Here is a 17,722-nt window from a genome sequence, read left to right as displayed (position 1 = left end):
GTCCCACTGCGCTTTCAAACGCAATGAGCACTTGCTTTTTAGGCGTTCTCTTCAGTAATCTCTGCTCCCTCCGCGAATCACAGGCTTCCCTCGCAGGAATATTCCCCGAAACTGCAGAGGATAGGGTAACTGTTGGCTCCCTGGCTGGTACAGGGGGCTCCGCCGGTGAATGGGATGTCAAGGACCCATACGAGCGGATACAAACATATTTTTCGCTTGAGATGGTGGAGCATTCTTCCGCCTGTCGGCATTCGGTCAGATTCAATCGACGGAATCATGATTCCGGGGGGATTCGAGTGTATCTAATCGAAAACCGCTCACTTCCGGGAATCAGGTCGTCCGGCATCCGAGTCTCAACCATAAGCTTCAGCCCGAGGCTTTAAGCTCGGCGTTGTCTGCGGAGACAATGGATTTTTCCTTGTTGCCTCGGTCCTCCTGAAGTCTATATCGGACAAGCAATTATTATCGATTGGCGTCAACATCCGACCAGTTCGCCTCAATCTCCTCGCGAAAGTTCTTGCGGCCGGCCTAGTCCATTAATTCCATTCTGAGCTCGCTTCCCCCTCTGAAACGTAGGAACGAATGATCCATAAGCAAAGTCGGCCGCTACAGTTTTTCCGGGCCCGCGAGAAAGACCGCAGATGGAGCGGGAATCACAATATCGAGACTCATGACTTGCGCTCACAATGACAGCCGCTGTTTGACTGATATTGCCATATTCTTTCAGACCAACGCTGTCACAGTGACTGAACTCCGGACTCCAACGAGCGCGGTGAAAGCGGGGCGCATTTTTGTCTTCAAAGCAATTTTCAAAGGAAGCCCGGAACGATCCCTGCAACTCCCGGAGGGCTCAGAGACATTCGCTCAGAGAAAATTGATCCCGGAAGCGATATGACCCATTCAGCCTCATTAGTCATGGAGAGACCCAAGATGGGCTTAAGTACATGGAACCAGCTGAAAGCCCATATTCTGTTGCAACGGGAGAAGAAGAAACAAGAAATCGAGGCTGACCAAGCCATCCAACAGATGCGTCGTGAAATGGAGCAAAAGAGAAAAAGGGTGAGTCACTCTGCTCCGTCATCGAGTTCATGAATCCACGTGCGATTTTTTCCAGCGATAGGATTCTTCGTTCCGCTCGATGGAACGAAATTTCTTCTCCCGGAATCGTTGAGTCACGTCCTCTGAGCCGAGCCATCGATCCACCGATCGATCTCTGTCGTCGCTCTTAGAATATTCTCAACGGGAAAAGTCTCGCATTTCCTCGCCGAGAACACGGGTGATTCGCATCGATCGGTTTACGGGCAGCAGACTCGAAGTCAGCCGATTGTCACTTTGTTTCGAAATATGTTTGGAAACGGTCCTTGAGACGAATCGTTGCCAAGGAAGAAGAAGCGGAGAGAGAATGCCACAGTCGACATCCGTGTGCATTCGAGGTGTCTCCGAAAGACATTGCCGAAAGGGCTGATCACCGACGGCAGGACTTCCCGCACAGCTGGAAATGTCATGATTAATCTACGAAAATCCTTCTGCAGGACGCCATGACTCTCGAGGAGATCAAGGACCAGGTAGCTGCTTCGGAGAAAAAACTCCAACAGCTTCGCTCCGAGAAGCAAGATCTCGTGTTACAACTGAAGAAAATGTGGAACGAAGACGACGCGAAGCGAAAAATGCAGCAGGAGCAGATCAATCAGCAACACATGATGCAATTCGCTCAACAACAGAAGCTCCTGCAGGAAGCACAGCATCATTCGCATCAAAGACCGGACATACCCGGTCCTGTATACATTTCGGTGAGTCGCTGTTCGTACTGCGGGAGATGTTCCAGGTCCACGGTCCCAAGTATTTCATGACTTCGGTCGGTCCTCAGTACTTTAAAAATATTCTTGAATTCCTATACAGGATCAGCGTTACATGACTAGCGCTCACCCGGGTTCAGGACACAAGGTGGCTACCCCGCAACCCCATCGGCCTCCCCTAAAACGGCATCATTCGCCTTCGCCGCCCGTACCTTCGGCGGGACAGTACCCTACGAGTTACAACGCTTACAAAGCCAATCCACGGTTTGCGACATCAGCAGCGGTTTCCGCCGCACCGGGGTACCAACCGAAACTAGCTTCGGGGCCGTATCCCTCGCCCTCACCCGTATACTACGTAGCCGGCCAGCAGAATCTCCAATATCCATTCCCAAACCCCTACGGGGGCGATAAGATGGTGTACCATCCCGGACAGCCGGGGGTTTTCGGCCCTCAGCATATGGTGGCCATAACGTCCGTCCAAGAGCAGAAAAAGTACCAGGAGCAAGCTGTGAGTACCGGAAGCGTCTGCCAACCTGTCGGCTGTAGTTCAATCATAGGTACATTGGTTGTCTTCGAAATACATGCTCCGACCCGCCACGGAAGAGTGCAGCCAACTGATTTTTCCCCGGAATTTTCGAGTCTCGTGCCTGGATTTTTCGAGTTTAGCGGTAGGAGTTCCAATTGCTGAGTCTCTGAATTTCATGACATTCCAGCAACTGCAAGCCGCCGTCGCGGCCCAGCGACAGCAAGCGGCCGCTGCTGCCGCGGCAGCTCGGAACGAGCACAATAAGAGCGTTCCGACGTCATCAGCAGCTGCGGCCATTCAGCATCAACAGATGGTTGCGCATCAGCTGGCGGCGGCAGCTCAACGTAGAGAGCGCGAACGTCAAGAGAGAGCTCAGACACCTCATCGAGATCACAAACAGCCGCCAACCTCGAGTCCCGCCGCTGTGGCAGCTTTCCAGCAACAGCACCAACTGGTTCAAGCTATTCAGCACCAACAGCGAGCTCAAATGGTTGCGGCTCAACAGCAGCAGCAGCAACAACAACAACAACAGCAGCAGCAGCAACAATCACAGCAGCAGGCGCAGCAATCGCAGCAGCAACAACAAAGAGGATATTTTTAAGTTGTAAGCTCTGAACGGCTTATGACAGTCTTGCAGCTCGTCTGACCCCCAAACTCGAGCGGTCTGTCTGAAATCTCATCGGCTGGGACGGATTAGACAACTCCGACGAAGAGCGACATTCACGTTCCTTCTGGAACGAATTACTCCGTCTCGACGAATGAACCATCCGGAACCTGAAGCTCAAAGACGAGATTAGCTTTCCCGAACGAGCAGGCATCGAGAACGCTCGGTCTACCCGTCCCAGTAGAAAAGAGTTCGTGCGTGATTCGGAACGAATCCGGAACTGCTGATTCTTGTATATTGTTCCGATATAAAAGATGATGTGATTTGTGTGAAGAAAGCTTATTATAGATGAACGAATTCTTAGGTACGGGAAATTAATTGACGCTGAATATCAAGGGATTCGCCTCATGATATCTACTGGACTGTGGAAAGTTGGCACTAACTAAGAGAGCGGGAAAATCCTTACAAGTAGTCAGCAAATAAACATTGTCCTCGTCTGGTCGGATCTTAGGATTCTCAGTCTTCCTCCGGAAGAGCTCGATTCGATGAGGACACCTCCTCTGGAATTAGATTCGAACCTAGAACGGGCAAGCTCGCCAAGAGACATTACTCCTGTGATCCATGTTACGTCCGAGGGGTTTATTCCGATACAGTTCTCCAAACATGGGAATATTTGAGGCTTTGAAGGACATTTCGCAAGGCATGCATGGATCCCCGCAAGGCGCCCTCCTGGCGCTCAGTGGCGATTGGCACGCGTCACATCCCGTGGCTTTGAAGGAGAAACTGGTATTCGATTCATCTATCGAAGTACACTTAGCTATGCTGAGAGGAAAGGACAATACCTCTCTATGTTTGCGTGGATATTCCATCAGCGGACCTTCGTCGCCAAGAGTATCCTCTATCCCCCCGGGCATTCATGTACCTGGAGCAGCGTATCTCCCATGCTCTCGGAAGAATTTGGGTTTTCCGGTTGAAGCCGAGTTCCATTATACTGCCACTTATACTTCATCGATATCCAATGTTCTGTGCCATCGATTCTGAGAGGCTCGCTCGGGACCATGCTGGGTTGACATTTGCTTGAGAGTCTGAAGAGCACGACCTACGCTAAGTCGGTGATCATAGCGTCATGATCATGTAACAGCCGGCTCGAATTATTTCTCCCGCTGAATATGACGGAAAACTGCGACCCGCCTGGGTGATCAGTCACGGTCAAGCCCATTGAAAAATACGTCAGCTTAACCGAAAGGCCGGCGAGGGCGCCACGGCAGTCGCACAAAGGCCCGTATGTATTGCTCCGCATGCAGCGGAGATCAAGACATCATTTCTGCTGCGGGATCCTCCGTTCTTTCCCACGGCACAGCAGTGTGCGAACTGGCGTGGAGTGGTCCCAGTCCCCAGCAGAAATTGGGACCCTAGATGCGAAATTGAGTGAAGTGGATGAGCTTCGAGGACCAGCTCCGTCGGTGTCCAACTCGGCCAGCGTCTAAAGGCCATCCTGGAAACCTTCCACCCTGACGGATTCATCTCCAGGTGAGTTCCAGCACCACTACTACAGCCCCACTGGACAAGGAGGAACACGTCGGAAACGACATTCCCTTTTGTCTCTTCCCGGGACACAAGTGCTCGGGGGGCCCGTAGATAGAATTTCAGAGGTTTCGGAGAACGGACTCGGTCTAAAGGATCGGCGCATGATTCGAAAGAGGGACGATTTGACAATCGACCTAACCTCGGAGGGACGAGATCGTTCGAAAGGTTCGAATCCACGCACTGACCGAGGACGAACCCATGTAGCAGACTTCGGGACATTGTCCCGACAGCTTCTCCCCGGTTGTTGGATGACGATAAATCGAATGAATCCGCCCCGTGTTTACGGTTTGTCCTACGGCCGCCTCGACCGTCCGTTCGATGGCTCGCCAGTGAGCGGTGGCGGGCTGACGGTGCGGCAGACCAAGAAAATCAAATTCGAGTCGCGTTACGCAAATACGTACGTATGATTATTTTTCTCTGTTCGCGTGTGTGGTCACAGTCTCGCACTTGGTGAGCGAATGCTTTCCCGCGGATTCCCCTCGACGATGCGAGCGCTATTTGTGCGCAAACCACCGCCGCTCAGGTTACGGCGAATCGTGCCTGGAACAGAGCTATCAAATCCGCGCAGTCGAATCGTTTGCTCGTTGCTTGGTTCCTGTCGTGTTGCCACCGACGGCCGGTGCTCCGTTGGTGCCGTCCGTGACTGGCACAGTCGCAAGCGCCGTCAGCCTCGTAGCGACTTCATTATGGAAACCAGCCTGGGGAGCCCTCCTTAACCTGGACTCAGGCCGTATCCACAGAGGAATGTTTCCCCCCCCCCACTATGAATGATATTTGTCTTGTCAATAGATATCGATGAGCCTAGTCTAGGATTGTAGCGGCTTTATCAACATGCGCGAATATGATGAACGTTTGGGCATCATTGGATTATGAATTATGATCGGGGATAAGTGGAAAAGCGTATGGGCGAATTTCAGCGATGTGCTCCGGCTAGTGGTGAATTTGTATAGGACCGTATACGGCGTCAGTAATTTCACGACGATACTAACTACGAGCGTCACAATGAATATCTCATGACGGGAAGATTCAGCGATTGCTCGAATCAGTCGAAATATCCTCGCTGCCGATGGATCGGACCTGATTCCGATAGAGCTCTCAATTAGTAGACAGAGTCTACAGTAGAGAGGAGTAAAATCTCAGGTCCCCCTGTCATTTTCGGAAACTCGGATCGATTGTATCTCAGACACTCGGATCCAACGGAATCGGGATTGTATGGATAGGACTTCGTTGTGGAGAGCGCTTAATCTGTGACCGCGGGAACGTTCGGGGACGCCGGGCGGGCCGCCGCGACGGGCGAAGTGATACAAGTGGAAGGCCGCGCGAGAGGCGAGGTAGATCCCCGCGGGTGGGTTATTTCGGCGAATGCGGGATGAGATGCCCAACCTGAGCACGCTGCCCTGACTCCACTGCGACTACCGATGCTCTGAGGAGAATTTCAAGAGTTTCTGGAGACTTTTGCGATCACGGACAGTCGCGCTCCATCAGTAGGGGGAGTGGGATATTGACGTTCTCTCCAGCAGATCGACACCGCTGTTTTCGTGAGACCTATCGGATTACTCCCGTAGGTAAGCGGAGGGCGCTGAGCACGATCATTAGCTTCTCTGACTATCTCGATGCGGTCGGCTTTGTTGATGGAATCGACGGAACCGGAATTTCCTCGAGTGTCTATCGCACCCCAATAATGATGATGGCGATAATTATATTTCAAGGCCGCCTCCCACGCACGAACGAACGCACGCACGCGGGGGAGGCGTCCGCGGAAGACGGGAATGGGCTCCTCTAAGGACTAACGATCAGCGGATCTGTCAGTTTAAGGGAGAATGATCCGTGAGGGACTCGACTCCCGGAGGGGAAACCTTTTCCTTCAATGGATTTTCGAGCGTATCGGAAGCACTCCGACGGAGAAATTCCTTGTCGGTATCGCTGCAACCGGGGTTGCTACGAGATTAATTTGAAATTGAGACCGAGCCTAATAGCTCACGGCAACATCGGAATTCCGGGGGTCAGGGTACGGCCTACGACAGTCCACGTAGGGCGGACGAGAGTTAACCTTCGGGCAGCGGTCGGCCGATGACTTTCGGAGGCGACACACGAGTACCATACAGAAGAATGATCCCTGACGTTTTAGCGAATTTGGCGTCAAGGCTCGTAGAGTCTTTTCTGCGCTGCGGCTGCTGCTGATGATGTTGGTGATGATGGTGCCACTCCAGAAAAGCGGAAGAACCGTAGCAGAAAATAAAACGTCGGTGTATCTTGACAAGCGTAATCCATCTTCCGACGTACTTGTTGTTCAGAAGACTCCTCGGAAATCCCGAGGAGATCCTACCATTCTGGCTGGTCGCTAGACGGGTGGGCAGGCCGGCGGAATTGATGCTGACGATCCGCTGGGTAACACTTTCCTCTGAAGAGATTCCTCCTTGTAGATCTCTCATCCGGTTCCGCAAAGCAGAATACACAGAGATAAGCATAAAGCGCTCTTCAAGCGGAACTCTGTCTAAACAACTCCGGGAACGAAACGAAATTAGACTCATTTCTTTGTCTTTCTCTCGGACGTTGTTTACGCGGCAACTTCGTTCTCAAGTCGCTGACCGGTCGCTCCCATATTTCGTGCTTCATTCACTCGCTACCGGGAGAACGACCGCAATGGGAGTTGTTGGTCAGCTACGGCTCGCTCGGACACGTTCTGAAACCGAGATCGGACGGGGGTCAAGCGTGAGCGGGCAACTATCTAGCGAGCTATCGAGTCGAGCAGCAGACGGCGAGTGTGGTTTGGACAGGGAGAAGCCGTCCCGATGCGTAGGAGCCGCCGACTGTATCTTTCCGCTATCTTCAGCTTCCAGTCCATTGAATTTGGCTGCTAAGCTTGGCGACCAGACAGCCAACTGTTCTTCTCGGGCGAGTCGCAGGGAACGGAGGAGCAGTAACACTGAGGAAGCGATAAAGAACAAGATCCTAAGCGTTTCCGAGGGTATGCATTCGACTGAGGACCGCTCTCTGACGTCGAACTGAATGGCAAGCGATGAATACGATTCTGGACAAGATCGCCGACTGAGCTAATCGTCTCGACATGAAGGGAATTGCCTCGAGACGGTTCCTCCCGTCTTCGTACTCTTAACAAATCGCGATTGTGTCGAGCCGGTTGCGTTGGATAGACCGGGCGGCCGAGACGCCGATGATGCGCCTTGCAAGCCCTCCACAGGGTCTCTGAAGGGTTTGTTGGGTGGGTTCATTTGATGCATTAACCCGCCGGCCATCCAGGGGAAATCATCCGTTGGATTGAGCTAAGAGGGGGGGGGGACTAGGCGAGCTCGAGTTTTTGATCGATATACCTACTCCTGCAGGAGGCTCGCTACCGCTTTCGATGATCTATCTCCGGAACGAAGATCGCATTTGAAAAATGAAAGGTCGTTTTGAAGGGAGCCTCCGACGCGACAGGAACTCAGAGCGAGACGGGACCTGGAGGAGACGCGGGCCGCCTAATATGAACGCAGCCCATGGCAACCGTCCGAATTCCCGTTCGGTTCCTTTCGAACTACCCGGATCCTTGTGGCGCGACGATTCGGAGTGACATCAGGCTATGAGGCCTTTATCTCTGCCTGCGTCCATCATCATCTCGTAGAGCGGCGAGGCCTACTTCCCACGGCTGGATGGATGCGGCCGTTCGGGGGGATGAATGGGAACGTTCCCTTGTTGGCGAGTTCTGATACACCCGAAGAGACAGAAGAAGCCAAATTTTCGATGCATCAAATGATTCATTAGGGACTTTCGGGTTCCGATTGTGCTCTCATTGAGAATTTCCTCCGGTGGATGCGGCTGGAAGCGCCGATTGTGCGATGAGGAGCCCAGGGAGTAGCGGGCAGGCGGTCAGGTACGCAGGCGGGCGGAAGAAGGAAGGAAGGTGAGCGAGCGGTGAATATAGCTCTGCCCCTCCGTTCCCCTTCGCGACATAGCCACCGAATCCCCCCTCCCTTCTCGCTGTGACTCTCGCCCTTCTCCGGCCATTAGTCGAATTGTCCGTACCAGACAGAGTGCGTCACAATGGCTGGGAATGTTTTGAAATGGCGCTATTGAACGTCTCGTTCACTTGGCACGGTAGCTCCTTGCACTCGGAAAAGTTTCCCAAGCTTCCTTAAAACACCGGAGAGCGCGTCAAACGAGCTCAGGCATAAGGTCCGAAGCTCTTGACGAGAATCGAACCTCGATTGTGACATGGTGCGATCGCTGGGGAAACGTCTCGCTTGACGTAAAGTATACGATGCAACTTTTTTGAGTCCGATCCGTGAGCTATTTTCCAACTCTCATCTATATTTCCGCACTACTCGCTGAGGGAAGCGGTTTGCCAATAGAGGAACTCATGGAAATATACGCGAACACCGCAAGAGTGAGACTCGATCCGGGGCTTTCTATTGTTTACAATTGTGACGTGCGGACTCGTGTTTATTTTTAGGCAGTCGCTCTGGAGCAGCAGCTCACTGGAATCGTTCAACGTACCTACGATCACAAAAAGAAAATTGGTAACCGCGCCGGAGGAGCTGAACTACTTTCTGTCGATCGTAACAGCGAATCGCCGAAAATCGGATAACCGTAATAGATTCATCGAGTTCTTCTAAACAGATTGCCGTGGCGCGGCGAGCGCTACGTGCCGTAAAACAAACCCTATCGCTCCCCACTGTGTAATTCCATAGAGGACCGTTCGGAAGCCGGGAGAACGACTGGACTTATTATGGAAACAGAAGGGCGGGTGTTGCCAAGGAATCGACTGACTGAGTGAACGAGAAATCTGGTCTCATTCGATCCGAGCTCAGTTGCCGCCGGCAGCTCCCACGACTCTGTTTACAGGTCTTTAGCGTGTTCGGACCCACTTGCGTCGGATACGATCGGAGCCGGCATCGCCCGTGAGGGTCGATGCTGGGTTGCGTGTCCATTGTCGCGGTGGACTTTCAATGCGTCTGAGTGAGTGAGCAAATCCTGTCCTATCGCTCGCTCAAGCAAAACTCAATGGGTTACGAGAGCGGCGGCAGTAATAAGAAGAAGTCGCTCCCGTGGTCAATCGAGCATAGGACCGTCGCAGTTCTTGTCTGACGTCATGTCGTCGCATCGAGAATGAGGCGTAAACTTTTGGATTGTCGCCCGTGATTCGTCTGTCGCCTCGCAGCGCCTCCATACGTTCACTATCCGCTCTATCGCTTACGCGCGGGAGCGATCAACTGGGAACCTGTCCGGTCTCTCTTCCCTGCCGTGGCGTAATCATTGAATGTGAGCGAGTGGACGCAACGAATACCTGTCAAGGGCTCAACGATCTTTTGGGATTCCTCCTCTCCATCTATGTCCGCCCGTAGAAAAGGAGACGCCGGGCTCGGACCGGGGTCCTCGAGGCCTAGCGGCCGGGAACACCTCTACTCGGGCGTACATCTGAGTACATGCGGCGGGCGCGCGCGCGCGAGATTATTCTCCTCGCCTCGCTCCTTCGGGCCCAGATTCGGCGATCGGCTCGTTCCATTATGTCGTTTTCCCCTTCAGTGATCGCTCCGTCAGCGGTGGTCCTCCGAAGGTCACACTGAAGGCTCGGGAATTCTTCGGTGTTTTCACTCCGCTTAGGTAAGCTGCGCAAGATCTCGGGGCGAATGCGAGCCTTTGAAGCAACCAGGTGGATCCGCGGATGAATTCGGGGCCGCCGGTGGTCCGCTGGGAGGCGAGCAGATCTGAGGAAGCTTGGAAAACGAAGTTGGCGGGGTACTCACCAATTTTTGCCGGCCTCATTGCAATTCTCAGGTTTGGCTCCCTGCCTACCTTGATTTCCATCGTTCGCGATTCCGGATTTCCCAGGAAGGTGCGGCGTGGAAAATATAGTAGACCAGGAAGTTTGAGTGAAATTGCTCTTCCGATGGGAAATGCATGAGTCCGAAACGACCGGGTAAGGTCTTGTAATAAAAAGCATTCCTCCTTCGAAGCTTCCGAAGAATAAGCGAAGTTCTATCGGTGACGCTCCAACGCCGTGATTCCCCGCCGAAACATTCGTAGCGTGCAACCGCAGCACAAAAATGCCAAACGCGGGAAGTTTTGGGTAGCCCAGGTTCAGTTCCGGGGAAAAGTACAGTCGCAGCCGTTTCTGATGCGAGGAGGCTAGTAAGCAAATCGGCGAAACTTTCCGTGACTGCTCAACATGAAAATGTGTCGGCACGCGAACGGAAATCCGTTGCTCGATAATAATTGCTCTCTCCCGTCTTGTTCCACGTGATGCATCATTGCCGCCGACGAGAATCAGGTAGATTGTCATTTTCGCTGCGGAGGTTTTTCCTCCCATCGTTGTCCTTGTTGTTGCCGCCGCTGCCACTAGCTCCGGATGTCAATACGTTCGTACGTACGACAGTCGGTGCGTCTGAGAATCTGGATGTGTACATATTTGCTTTCGACGCCTAAGATCAACAAGGGACCCCGTCCGAGGGCGCTTTTGGGAAAAACTCCAGCCGCGCCGATTTCCCTCTGTTTCCCTTCATGCTTCCTCAAACTTCCTGCTCATACTTGCTGCTTCGGTCCTTCGAGCGGGGAAACATTCCTCCATCCTGCGTAACAACAAAATCACATCAACTGTTGCCGATGGGCGGGAGCTTACAACGCTGGCGTGGCCTGCGGGAAGAATGCGTGTGCTTACCTGGGAAATAACCATGGCAGTAGCGCAGCGCGTGTCTTTTTCCTACGAGGAAAATCCTGAGGGAGAATCCGGAGCCTAATCTCAGTTCAAGAGTGCTTTGTTCAAGCCCGCTCGCGTGGGATCTCCTTATGACTGCAGATATTAATCCCCTGCGGTTATTTCTGGCTGTGAGGGAACTCGAGAGAATGATGATGGGAGAGATTGATCTGCGGGACATTTCCGTCAGAGGTTGTCCCACGTGATCGAACCCAGCTTTGATTTGTGACCAAATTCTCCGGTTGATTTGGTTTCTGCTCCGTATCGAGCGGAGCGCTAGGCAAATTCGTTCCACCTCTTCCCACATGTCGTAGATCTGAAATTCCTTGCAATCGAGACAATCACCGGAATGAGCTCTATCACATTGAGGATCTTCAATTCCGGTGTCGGATAACTGTGTTGCATTGACGGACGCGTTGTCGCGGCGTATTGCTTCTGTGGATGCTTCCTCCCGTCTGGTATCGGGTTTCTCCTCCGAATTCCCGGCCATAATCGATATTGCCCAGCTGGCAAGAACGAAAATAGGAGACAGAGTGCCGTTCTCCGCTTTGCATTTAACCGGAGGCTACAGGGGATAGGAGAGGGAATAAGGCGCAGACATGCAGCTTTTGAATTCGGGAGCGCCATCCTCGCGGAGAACGTTTCCTCGAAAGCGACTCGATGGCAGACGGACGTCGAGGCGCTCCCTCGGTGCTGTCTTCTTCCACGTCGAGCTCCACCACGACGAATCGATCGATGAGAAAATTTCGTTTAGAAGGTCCTGCATAGTATGTAAATACGTGGCTTGTTTCGCAACCATGGGAGTCTGCTTACGTTGTCTTGTGCGCCGCTGCGTGATGACACGTCATGTTTGTTCGGATAGACGCCTGCATGCCGAGGCATGACAAATGGGGGCAGTCTAGGAGCTCATCGCTGTCAGCCTCGCGAAAAGGACGATACGCATAGAACTCCGTTTTAGACGCCTTCAGATCGACGCCTATAGCCTGCACTTGGCCAACATTGCGGCTTCCACGGCCGACGGTTGGGAAATCCTCCGCGGGAATCTGAAGGTTATCGTCCGATTTGGACCTTCCTCCGTTCGATGCATATAGGTTCGTGTGTACGTGCTTGAATCAGGAGGTACGCACGACGCGCGTCCCATGAAAAAAACATGCGTCCGTGACGACCGTCGTTTCAGGAAAGATCCTCTGATAGAGGGTGGGACTCAGTAAACAATCGGAGAACCTGCATGTTCTCAGAGTGGGAGCGACGACACATGACGTTTTTTCCGGGGATGCGGGCTGGCTGACTGACTGACTGACTGTCTTTCAGACTGATTGACTGCTCGCAGAGCTTAATTCCCCACGTAAGTCGTCTGATGCTTGAAAATCACCCGATGCCTCCGAAGGTCGGCGAGTGAGCCCCCACGTCGAAGTTTTTCCCCTCAGGGCTCTCGATCACAGCTAAGAAGGCTCCGGGATAGGGTTGATACGCTCCGGCATTCGACTTCCGTCTCCGAAACCAGGGAGGTTCCAAGCGAGTCATTGATGAGCTCGGCGAATTCTCCAGCTTGGAGCTGAGGGTGCTCGATCTCCTTCCTGCAGATGTTTACGTCGAATATTTCACGGGTTCACGGTGTTCAACCTTTCCGCGGGCACGCGCGGCTAGGGTGGAGAAAGTTTAAGGGAGGAGTGGCGCGTCCCAGTGCAGCCGAGCGCAACCACTTCAATGAACCAAACTTCGGTCTACTCCATAAATTAAGAGAATTCGTGGAGGCGCGATCGGAATAAGCGTCACTTGATCGGGGCTCGCTCGAGAGGTGATCGATGTGGACCCCCTGTGCTGTTCCCGAAGATATTTCTCTCGGGGCCGATGAACCCGTCTGCGATGATTCTCCCTTTGCTATAGGGAAGAGAAAGGAAGGGACGAGTGTCTTCTAGCCAATTGAAAAGTGTCTTTGTGTCGCTGGTTCGTGCCGCCACTCGTTAGATTTCGTCGCTCAAATACCTTCAGTGAAGCATCACGAGGAGACCCACCTGCCTCGTGATCAGGAATCACCCTTGATCCTTTCGGCGAACTTGGGAAAACTTGATTCCAAGTGCTCTCACGACTTCTCACGCAAGCGTAGGTCTCGATCCGCTCCATTAGAGAGGTTTCTCCCGCTGGCGTTCTCCCGCCGAGACCGGCGATTAGGAAGTTCATTTTTGCCCTCATCCGACGCGGGTAGGGGCCGAGTCGCCTACCGGTCGCGGTTGCCTCATAATATCAATCAAGAGAGCTACGGCCAGTGATCTCGCGTCTCACGCCCCGAAATTGATTGAAGACTCTTTCCATACGCCTCTCAAAACACACTCGATATCATATACCTCTAGGTTTGTTACAGGACCTGGAGTCCGGGCGCTAGTTAATCGACACCGGGAGCGGCAGATGTGGGCCGGTATGGTCGATATCCAATGCGAGGATCCGCTTGCGAATTTTCGGGGCCTCGTATCCGGAGCAGGAAAAATCCCAGGAAATCAACGCATCAGATCTCCCCGACGCGCCGTGGAGGAGGGAATCTTTTTGGTTACGAACCTCAATTTCCTGTTGTGTACGCTCCCGAGACCCACCCATCGAGGGATATCTGAGCTGGCTGGGGGCTGTTTCTATTCCTAGCTAAGTCGTTGTTGTGCGGGTGTGAGTTTACGTCTTAACACTCAGGCTTTCGAAGGCGCTAATCCTCGCTTGCTGGGCCGTGCCAATTCCACATCGTCACACTTCGCACAGAAACGGACTGGCTGAGCTGCCCCGGACAGCTATGAATCGCAAATAGCTGCAAAGAGAAGCGACCATGAATAATGGCACTCTCACGTTTACTTAAATTGGAGAAAAAACGAATCGAGGGCCTCCTCTGATATTCTCTACGAACTTGAGATCCTCCGGACGACAGAGAAATATAGCGAATTTCTATATCCTATATTTCTATGTTTTTTTATGGTTGAAATCCTCTCACCCGATGTCGGCAAACTCCTCTCACCTCATGTGCTCGTAAGTTCACGGCGCGGCGGAGAATCCGCTGAACCCACTTACGAGGGAATGCTCGAAGCTCGGCAAAGCTCCGAAAATGAAGTCCGGGTGCATCATGCTCTGCACTCACCGAGACTTGGGAGAGAGCCTTGTTTCTTGGTAGTACGCCCGGCGACGGAGATCCTCTGTGTCAACAAAGTAAACAAACAACGGCAACAAAGAACAACAACTTCTAAGCTCACAATCATTGCTGGGGTGCGCCCGAGAGAATGTGGTGCCCAGGAGTGATTTGAGTGCCCTTCAACTTTCGCTTGTCGTTGGTCAAGTTTCAGCGGATCGAGGAATCATCCGATGTTTCCCGGAAACGAGCGCCCGTTGTCTGACCCTTTATGGCAGTCCCTGAGGGATGAGGAGCGGATGAGGTGCAAAACCGGTCGTAAAGCTTCATAGCTCCCGTCATTCTCGGTTATCCGTGCTTTTCAGATGCTTCCTGAACTTTTCCGCGAGCTGTACGTATTCGACGCTTGGTGCAGTTACGCGACCGGAAATCCCTTCGGGGAGTCCGTTTGACAGGAATTTTTGAGGGGAGCTCCCTGAGGGAATTTCCCCCGGGGATTCCCCGGAAAATCAACCTCGCAATCGGACTGGATCGGAATCGCACCACAAGCCTCCTCGATGTAGACATTGCGACTTCGCAACACGTCTGAAACAAGCGGTCTTGTTCCTTTCCGTTTCAACACGGAGTCCATGGAAACAAGCGTTGCTATATGCAGATGGTTTCCTCCGGTATCAGAGCTGAGGAAGTCTCCGGGAGCCTTTCCGGCAGACGGACGTCACAGCGGCGGCGATTATTCTCCCAGCTCGCTACCGTTCTTTGTGTGAAGTTTGAGAAGCTCCCGGTTTGTTGACGGCGGCGCCTACCCCAGCTGCGTCATCGTCACAGTCGCGTCACCCCGGCTCACTTCGAGCTTTCGGGCCACTAAGCAAAAGCCACAAAAACTCTGTGGGACCCTGGAATAGGAGAGACGATGGACGATGGGCGGCAAGGGGAGCTCCAGTCGAGAATGGCCTCAGCAGAGGAAACGAAGGACACGGACGGCCGGAGTTGATAGCGTGGCGACACCAGCGGCGGCGGACAAGCGAGGAAGGTGACCAGGTATTCGCGAGGTCACCAGAGGAGTATGGCTCTGCGATTTCGAGCGAGGCAGCTCGGGATAGCTGAAAACTCCCCCCGAAATCTCGATTCGCATTACCGAGAGTAGGGAAAAAAAGTCTCATACGACGGCTGTCAGCCTTCTCGCCGGTCTGTCCGCCCCTTCGTTAGGAAGTCGAACTCGTGCGCTGTGGTTTCGATACGTAATTGGCTCGATACGGGAAACGCGGTCGCAATCTATCTTCATGAAGGAATGTTTCGTCATAAGAATCCATCATTCCCCGTTCGGGTCTCTATGTCTCTCGGTTTGCGACTGCCAAGCGCGAGCTCCGGTCGAAGTCGACTCCCTAGGAACTGTACTGCCTTTTGCCCTTTGAAAAAAACGGCTAATGGAGGATTTTCAAAAAGAGTGGCGTTCAAAACTTATGGTTCCAGTCGGGTAGTTCCTTTCTATCGACGAGGAAATAATATCATGAACGCTCCCGAGTCCTATCCATTGCTGGAAATTCTATTGTTTCTTTGTTCTCACAATCAATTACGATTGATGAGGGGGAGAATTTCTAATTCCTCCATGTTCGGGAACGATAGTTCCCGTCATGTCCCCATCGCGGACTTCGTACTCGATGCTCGAGTCTACACCTCGCGACTCGCGAACGATTATTTCGCTGCTCGCTCCGCGCGTTGGATATCCGGTAACCAGGCCGGTCAAGGTGCATCATTCGCCAGATTCATGGCCATCGGAGTTTTCGTTTTGCTCAATGACCCTTATCATTATTCCGAACTCCGCACGGAATCGCAACCTTCTCTCAGCAAAGAGCTGGTCAGCCCGACGCTCTTCGAAAGTGAATGTCAAAGGAAACGGGACGACGACGCGGTGCCATCGCCCATTGTACGCGACGTAGCCCCTCGTTAATTATGAACTGTCTGGGCGTGTGGGCAGGCGGATGGGTAGGCGGCTGAGACTCGTGCAAGCGCGCCCAATAGGCTTCGAGTCCGCCGGTCAACCCCCCGCACCGACCCGCTGCTAGAAGATTCAGCTTGACGGAGTGCTACCAAGTGATCGCACGTGAAGCATGAGTCGTCGGAGGGAGATGGGGAGGGAGAGAGGGGCAAGGCAGGGACGAGGGGGCTTCGAGGAGCGGCTCGGCACAGAAGAATCACGGGCCGGTCCCGCTTCGTCCAGGGGCGAGCTCGCACGATGAGCTCGTCGCTCGCTAATCAGAAATCGCTTTTCTGTAGAGTTCGATCCGCTGATTCAATCGTGACGGCAGGTCCCAGCCCCAGGATTCGGACGTCGGACACAAGAGCAATTGCGCTCGCTTGCTAACTCGGTTGAGTTCCTGTTGAGGCAGGGCAGCCCATCGATGGAGAGATTCAAATGCTTTCTCCTGTCGCCTTGCTGGTGCTGTTAGTGCATCTCTGGGGTGTCGATGATTAAGGGCCCACATGGAAACGATCTGCGAATGTCGTCAAGGGCTCTCGTTCCGATTCACGCATAGGTACGACGACGGAAGCGTCCAATACACAGGAATATACTCCTGTGCAATTATCATCGAGCTCCGCCTTGGAGACGCCATGAGCGCTCCTTGAATGGAGTCCCGATGAATGCACCAGGACGTCATTCGGAAACGGTAGGTCAAAGGGTTGCAGCTCAGAGGCAACCGTCGGAGAATGTGGTCGGAAAAGACGCGACGTTCCGGGTGGCGCGGGAGACGAGAAACGCCCCCTTTCGAAGTCTACATGCTCTGGTAAGAATGGCGACATTCGACGACGTTAGCTTCGGAAACCCAGGCCTGCCGCTGCTCCGCGTACTGGGCGGTTACGCTGAGAGGACCGTTGTGCAGTCAATGATACGTTGTTGGGCCCAGATTATATTCGCCTCGAATCCGCCACGTGATCTCTCCAACGGAAAATACGAGCTCTCCCGTTCGGGTCGATATCGTTTGCCGAGCGGAAGAACCTAAAGATCCGGACGCGCCCATGGATTTTGGGTCTCAACCAATGAGCGGTCCGCGAACGCGGCCGACGGCGACATAGGCAGCTCTATGGCCTCGCATTTGGTCAGCTGTCGCGAATGGGTGAGGTGAAGCTGTTCGGAACGAGTTCAGGGATGAATTGACGAGGGAAAACGAGATGGTATATATAAGTGTATCGTGGGTCTAGGCATTGGAATAGGCGGCCCGCGGCAAGCTTCCTGAACACGGGCTATTTATAGGTTAGCGGCGGCCCGCTGCGACCGAGAGAGAGACGGGGGTGGAGTGTTTGGTACAATGGTAATTGTACTCTAGGGATCCCGGAGAAACCGAAAACAGAGCTGTCCTCGTAACTAGGACCGAGTTGTCGTCTTCCTTAAGTAATTCGTCCGTGGAAACGCCGCAGTTCA

The 17,722-nt window shown here is 53.2% G+C and overlaps 1 protein-coding gene across 1 annotated transcript; it reads left to right on the top strand.

Annotated features, from left to right (window-relative positions):
• The first annotated feature begins 915 nt into the window (after window positions 1–915).
• Window positions 916–4,564, top strand: LOC100902108 (drebrin). Its single transcript, XM_003739368.1, has 5 exons — window positions 916–1,059; window positions 1,533–1,790; window positions 1,900–2,304; window positions 2,510–2,812; window positions 4,457–4,564. Exons 1-5 carry the CDS (start codon window positions 916–918, stop codon window positions 4,562–4,564), a joined length of 1,218 nt encoding a protein of 405 aa, XP_003739416.1.
• The last annotated feature ends 13,158 nt before the right edge of the window (window positions 4,565–17,722 follow it).

Source organism: Galendromus occidentalis, unplaced genomic scaffold, assembly GCF_000255335.2.
Source record: "Galendromus occidentalis unplaced genomic scaffold, Mocc_1.1 scf7180000076500, whole genome shotgun sequence".
NCBI classification, from domain to species: Eukaryota; Metazoa; Arthropoda; class Arachnida; order Mesostigmata; family Phytoseiidae; genus Galendromus; species Galendromus occidentalis.
The sequence above is the reverse complement of the archived record's forward strand: the minus strand, read 5'-3'. Positions and strand labels throughout refer to the sequence as shown.

Bases quoted from the DNA above. Each gene is read 5' to 3' on its own strand.
- LOC100902108 (XM_003739368.1), top strand. From the start codon at position 916: ATGGAGAGACCCAAGATGGGCTTAAGTACATGGAACCAGCTGAAAGCC. The intron at 1,791-1,899 runs GTGAGTCGCTGT...ATTCCTATACAG, and splicing joins CCGGTCCTGTATACATTTCG to GATCAGCGTTACATGACTAG. The intron at 2,813-4,456 runs GTTGCGGCTCAA...ATTCATCTCCAG, and splicing joins ACCAACAGCGAGCTCAAATG to GTGAGTTCCAGCACCACTAC.